General features: G+C 36.2%; 2 protein-coding genes across 5 annotated transcripts; both read right to left on the minus strand.

Annotated features, from left to right (window-relative positions):
- Positions 1–967: 967 nt before the first annotated feature.
- Positions 968–2733, minus strand: LOC144961515 (uncharacterized). Of its 2 annotated transcripts, none has more exons than XM_078894678.1 (3): positions 2594–2733; positions 1880–2324; positions 968–1219 (listed from the first exon to the last, which is right to left on the minus strand). In XM_078894678.1, exons 2-3 carry the CDS (start codon positions 2292–2294, stop codon positions 1071–1073), a joined length of 564 nt encoding a protein of 187 aa, XP_078750804.1. In that variant the 5' UTR covers positions 2295–2324; positions 2594–2733; the 3' UTR covers positions 968–1070. The 2 variants fall into 2 exon arrangements, with proteins under 2 accessions (XP_078750804.1, XP_078750805.1); XM_078894679.1 differs by having other exon boundaries at positions 968–1134; positions 1831–2324.
- LOC144961514 (uncharacterized) lies at positions 2614–4668 on the minus strand. Of its 3 annotated transcripts, none has more exons than XM_078894676.1 (3): positions 4120–4668; positions 3714–3773; positions 2614–2743 (listed from the first exon to the last, which is right to left on the minus strand). In XM_078894676.1, the coding sequence occupies exons 1-3, from the start codon at positions 4566–4568 to the stop codon at positions 2725–2727; spliced, it is 528 nt and encodes a 175-aa protein (XP_078750802.1). In that variant the 5' UTR covers positions 4569–4668; the 3' UTR covers positions 2614–2724. The 3 variants fall into 3 exon arrangements, 2 of the variants coding, with proteins under 2 accessions (XP_078750802.1, XP_078750801.1); XM_078894675.1 differs by having other exon boundaries at positions 3714–3776; XR_013643186.1 differs by having other exon boundaries at positions 2616–2743; positions 3585–3776.
- Positions 4669–5498: the final 830 nt, after the last annotated feature.

A 5498-nucleotide genomic window follows, 5' to 3' on the forward strand; every position in this document is an offset into this window, starting at 1 on the left:
TTCCGAGAAAAGACCAGAAAAAATGTAAGAAAGACAGGTGCACCATGTTCATAATTAGTATTGCATACATACCGGGAACTACAGGTGACGACGTTGAGGACTCTACTGAAGGCAAAGCCTGGACGTCGGTAACGATGGGTGGCTCAAAATATACTCTTGACGTGCTGGGCTCGTCCAATCTTAACTCTTCACTTTGCAAGCATTGTACTGGAATAAAAAGATATAGATGAACTTCAGTACATATTTCATATGAACCTTTTTTTTTTAGACAGCCTTTATAAAGCATTTACCACCCCGCCAATTTACAAAGAATTACAATTAGTATACCATTTGTTTGGAATTTCAACAAAATAAATGAACTTAACTTCAATTTAACTTTTCCAGCAACATATAAATATATATGAACTGTTTGACGAAACTTTCTTCCACGGCCGACAATATGTTCCCAGGGAGTGAGATCCAGTTCAACGTTGGTTTGTTGTCATAATAAAAGAAAAGAAATGGACTGTATAGGCTTTTAGAAAATAAGGTCTTTGTCCTCAGGCCATGCTCGCATTTTTTCTGTTAAAGTTTTATCTTTAATCTTGGCAAAGGTTCTGTGAAACTCTGGGAAGGCTGTCCTAAGTGATCTTATTAGACATGGATCCACCGTCGTCTTCCTTCTATAGGCTCCTAAATAATGGAAGGCCATCTGAAGTTCGTCCTTAGTAAATTTATTCCTGGCAGTCACATATATCTGGGGGAAAATAAGAAAGAAAAGAAAAAGAAAATGTATTTGTACCAGCCGAGAATTAATCTACATGAGTGGGGAGTGGGAGGGGAGGTATTTTGTTACTCCGAAGTAACTTAAGAATTAGATAAATCTCATTATATCTCCTTAGAGAGACCCACCCCCCCCCCCCCCACACCCCAAACAACCACCCCCCCCCCCCCCACCCCAAACTTTCCAAATTATCTCCCAGTAGAAGCCGATCCTTTACTCGGTAATTTTTGTATTACGTAGACAAAGGAAACAAAGCCAAACTCATAATTTACTTACGCCTTTTAAGACCTTGTCTTCTCTGATGCAATTATTGGGGCACGTCTCCGGGTTTATTGCAGACAAAGTCTTTGTGAAATATAGCACACTTGTATCTGTTTAATTTAAAAGAATAAACATAGATATTTGAATCATCTAAAGCCGTGTGATTATTAGTTTTTATTAAAGAAATGTTTAATCCTTTACCGCCAAAAACCTCACACTATGACATTATTTTTTCCGAGAAAAGACCAGAAAAAATGTAAGAAAGACAGATGCATAGCCTTTTTTCTAAGACACAACTGTAGTAGTCAAAGTGTTGATAAAAACATGTAAAGGGAATTAATCCTTGGTATTTGTACACCCTATGTTATATTCTTGAGTTGCATCCCTTGAACAACACAATGGTTACCGGTTGGTTTGTCAGTTCATTACATCAACTATGCGCCGAGCGAGAATCGTACCCAGGACCTTATTATTATTATTATTATTATTATTATTATTATTATTATTATTATTATTATTATTATTATTATTATTATTATTATTATTATTATTATTATTATTATTAGTATTATGATCATTATCATTATCATTATATATAATAATAATAATAATAATAATAATAATAATAATAATAATAATAATAATAATAATAATAATAATAATAATAATAATAATAATAATAATAAATAATAATATAATATAATAATAATAATAATAATAATAATAATAATAATAATAATAATAATAATAATAATAATAATAATAATAATAATAATTTAAAAATAATAATAGTATCACACTGTTACCTTTCAATGTGGGCTTTTAAGGTAGGTGTGAAATAGATGCCCGCTGGACCATATGTCTTCATGGTTTTGTGCTGGTTTACTTCTGCTCGATACAGATCATGATTTTGGTCAGTCTCGCGAGCCGCCTGAAACTCATCAACAGACAAGTTTCGCAAGGCTCCAAGATGGGACATGCTGCCTATAGCGAGAACAGTCATTAATGTGTCTCGAACTCTAGAGGTGTCAGCCCATGTGGAATCGTCCGTCAGGCTTTTCAACAAGTCTTTTGTTGCAAGGTCTGTGCTGCGGTCTTTGTCCTCAGGCCATGTTCGCATTTTATCTGTTAAAGTTTTATCTTTAATCTTGGCAAAGGTTCTGTGAAACTCTGGGAAGGCTGTCTTGAGTGATCTTATAAGACTTGGATCCACCGTCGTCTTCCTTCTATAGGTTCCTAAATAATGGAAGGCCATCTGAGGTTCGTCCATAGTAAATTTATTCCTGGCCGTCACATATATCTGGGGGGGGGAAAATAAGAAAGAAAAGAAAAAGAATATGTATTTGTACTAGCCGAGAATAAATTTACATGAGTGGGGAATGGGAGGGGAGGTATTTTGTTACTGTGAAGTAACTTAAGAATTAGATAAATCTCTTTACATTTCTTTATAGAGACCCCCCCCCCCACCCGAACTTTCCAAATTATCTCCCAGTGGAAGCCGATCCTTTACTCGGTAATTTTTATATTAGGTAGACTAAGGAAACAAAACCAAACTCATAAATTACTTACGCCTTTTAAGACCTTGTCTTCTCTGATGTAATTATTGGGGTACTTCTCCGGGTTTATTGCAGACAAAGTCGGTCACGATGGGTGGCTCAAAATATGCTCTTGACGTGCTGGGCTCGTCCAATCTTAACTCTTCACTTTGCAAGCATTGTACTGGAATAAAAAGATATAGATGAACTTCAGTACATATTTCATATGAACCTTTTTTTTTTAGACAGCCTTTATAAAGCGTTTACCACCCCGCCAATTTACAAAGAATTACAATTAGTATACCATTTGTTTGGAATTTCAGCAAAATAAATGAACTTAACTTTAATTGAAATTTTCCAGCAACATATAAATATATATGAGCTGTTTGACGAAACTTTCTTCCATAGCCGACTCTATGTTCCCAGGGAGTGAGATGCAGTTCAACGTTGGCTTGTTGTCATAATAAAAGAAAAGGAATGGACTGTGGAGGCTTTTAGAAAATAAGGTCTTTGTCCTCAGGCCATGCTCGCATTTTATCTGATGAAGTTTTATCTTTAATCTTGGCAAAGGTTCTGTGAAACTCTGGGAAGGCTGTCCTGAGTGATCTTATAAGACTTGGCCTTCCATTATTTAGCAGCCTATAGAAGGAAGACGACGGTGGATCTGAAGTTCGTCCTTAATAAATTTATTCCTGGCCGTCACATATATCTGGGGGAAAATAAGAAAGAAAAGAAAAAGATAATGTATTTGTACTAGCCGAGAATTAATCTACATGAGTGGGGAGTGGGAGGGGAGGTATTTTGTTACTGTGAAGTAACTTAAGAATTCTATAAATTTCTTTACATGTCTTTATAGAGATCCCCCCCCCAACCACCACCACACCACCCCCCCCCAAAACCAACACCAACACCACCCCCCCCCCCCGAACTTTCCAAATTATCTCCCAGTAGAAGCCGATCCTTTACTCGGTAATTTTTGTATTACGTAGACAGAGGAAACAAAGCCAAACTCATAATTTACTTACGCCTTTTAAGACCTTGTCTTCTCTGATGTAATTATTGGGGCACTTCTCCGGGTTTATTGCAGACAAGGCTTGCAATCCTTTATATATAGTTTTGTCGTGAGTTTTGGCCGCATACGATTCCCTGTGTACCTGCAAACTGTGATGCATCGCTTTGGATATGGCCGACTGAACTTCTTCAGGTGATTCCCTCTGCTGAAACAAGAATAGAAGAAAAAAACACACATAAAAATCAAAAATAAACAGAATAAGTATTTCTGTGTTCTGCTCTGTGTTCTGCTTTGTGTTGGTTTCTTTTGCTTTTTTGTTTTGTTTTGTTTTTTGTTGTTTTATTTTTCTCGGGGTTTTTTAGGGGGGGGGGGGGAGACGTGCAAAATACCCAATTCTATTGACGATTATCTCAAGTATTACATTAAGTATATAATAATTATATAATAATAATATAATAATAATAATAATAATAATAATAATAATAATAATAATAATAATAATAATAATAATAATAATAATAATAATAATAATAGTATCACACTGTTACCTTTCAATGTGGGCTTTTAGGGTAGGTGTGAAATAAATGCCCGCTGGACCATATGTCTTCATGGTTTTGTGCTGGTTTACTTCTGCTCGATACAGATAATTATTTTGGTCAGTCTCGCGAGCCGCCTGAAACTCATCAACAGACAAGTTTCGCAAGGCTCCAAGACGGGACATGCTGCCTATAGCGAGAACAGTCATTAATGTGTCTCGAACTCTGGAGGTGTCAGCCCATGTGGAATCGTCCGTCAGGCTTTTCAACAAGTCTTTTGTTGGGAGGTCTGTGCTGAGGTCTTTGTCCTCATGCCATGCTCGCATTTTATCTGTTAAAGTTTTATCTTCAATCTTGGCAAAAGTTCTTTGAAACTCTGGGAAGGCTGTGCTGAGTAATCTTATAAGACTTGGATCCACCGTCGTCTTCCTTTTACAGGCTCCTAAATAATGGAAGGCCATATGAGGTTCGTCTATAGTAAACTTATTCCTGGCCGTCACATATATCTGGGGGAAAATAAGAAAGAAAAGAAAAAGAATATGTATTTGCACTAGCCGAGAATTAATCTACATGAGTGGGGAATGGGAGGGGAGCTATTTTGTTACTGTGAAGTAACTTAAGAATTAGATAAATCTCATTTCTTTATAGAGACCACCCCCCCCCCCGAACTTTCCAAATTATCTCCCAGTAGAAGCCAATTCTTTACTCCTTAATTTTTGTGTTATCTAGACTAAGGAAACAAAACCAAACTCATAAATTACTTACGCCTTTTAAGACCTTGTCTTCACTGATGTAATTATTGATGAACTGAACATTTCATATGAACCTTTTTTTTTTAGACAGCCTTTATAAAGCCTTTACCACCCCGCCAATTTACAAAGAATTACAATTAGTATACCATCTGTTTGGAATTTCAGCAAAATAAATGAACTTAACTTCAATTTAAATTTTCCAGCAATATATAAATATATATGAGCTGTTTGACGAAACTTTCTTCCACGGCCGACTATATGTTCCCAGGGAGTGAGATGCAGTTCAACGTTGGTTTTTGTCATAATAAAAGAAAAGAAATGGACTGTATAGGCTATTCGAAAATAAGGTCTTTGTCCTCAGGCCATGCTCGCATTTTATCTGATAAAGTTTTATCTTTAATCCTGGCAAAAGTTCTTTGAAACTCTGGGAAGGCTGTCCTGAGTGATCTTATTAGACATGGATCCACCGTCGTCTTCCTTCTATAGGCTCCTAAATAATGGAAGGCCATCTGAAGTTCGTCTATAGTAAATTTATTCCTGGCCGTCACATATATCTGGGGGACAATAAGAAAGAAAAGAAAAAGAAAATGTATTTTACCAGACGAGAATTAATCTACATGAGTGGGGAGTGGGAGGGGA

This window comes from Berghia stephanieae, unplaced genomic scaffold (genome assembly GCF_034508935.2).
Source record: "Berghia stephanieae isolate SIO BIC M18660-M18661 unplaced genomic scaffold, UCSD_Bste_1.3 scaffold2756, whole genome shotgun sequence".
Lineage (NCBI taxonomy): Eukaryota > Metazoa > Mollusca > Gastropoda > Nudibranchia > Aeolidiidae > Berghia > Berghia stephanieae.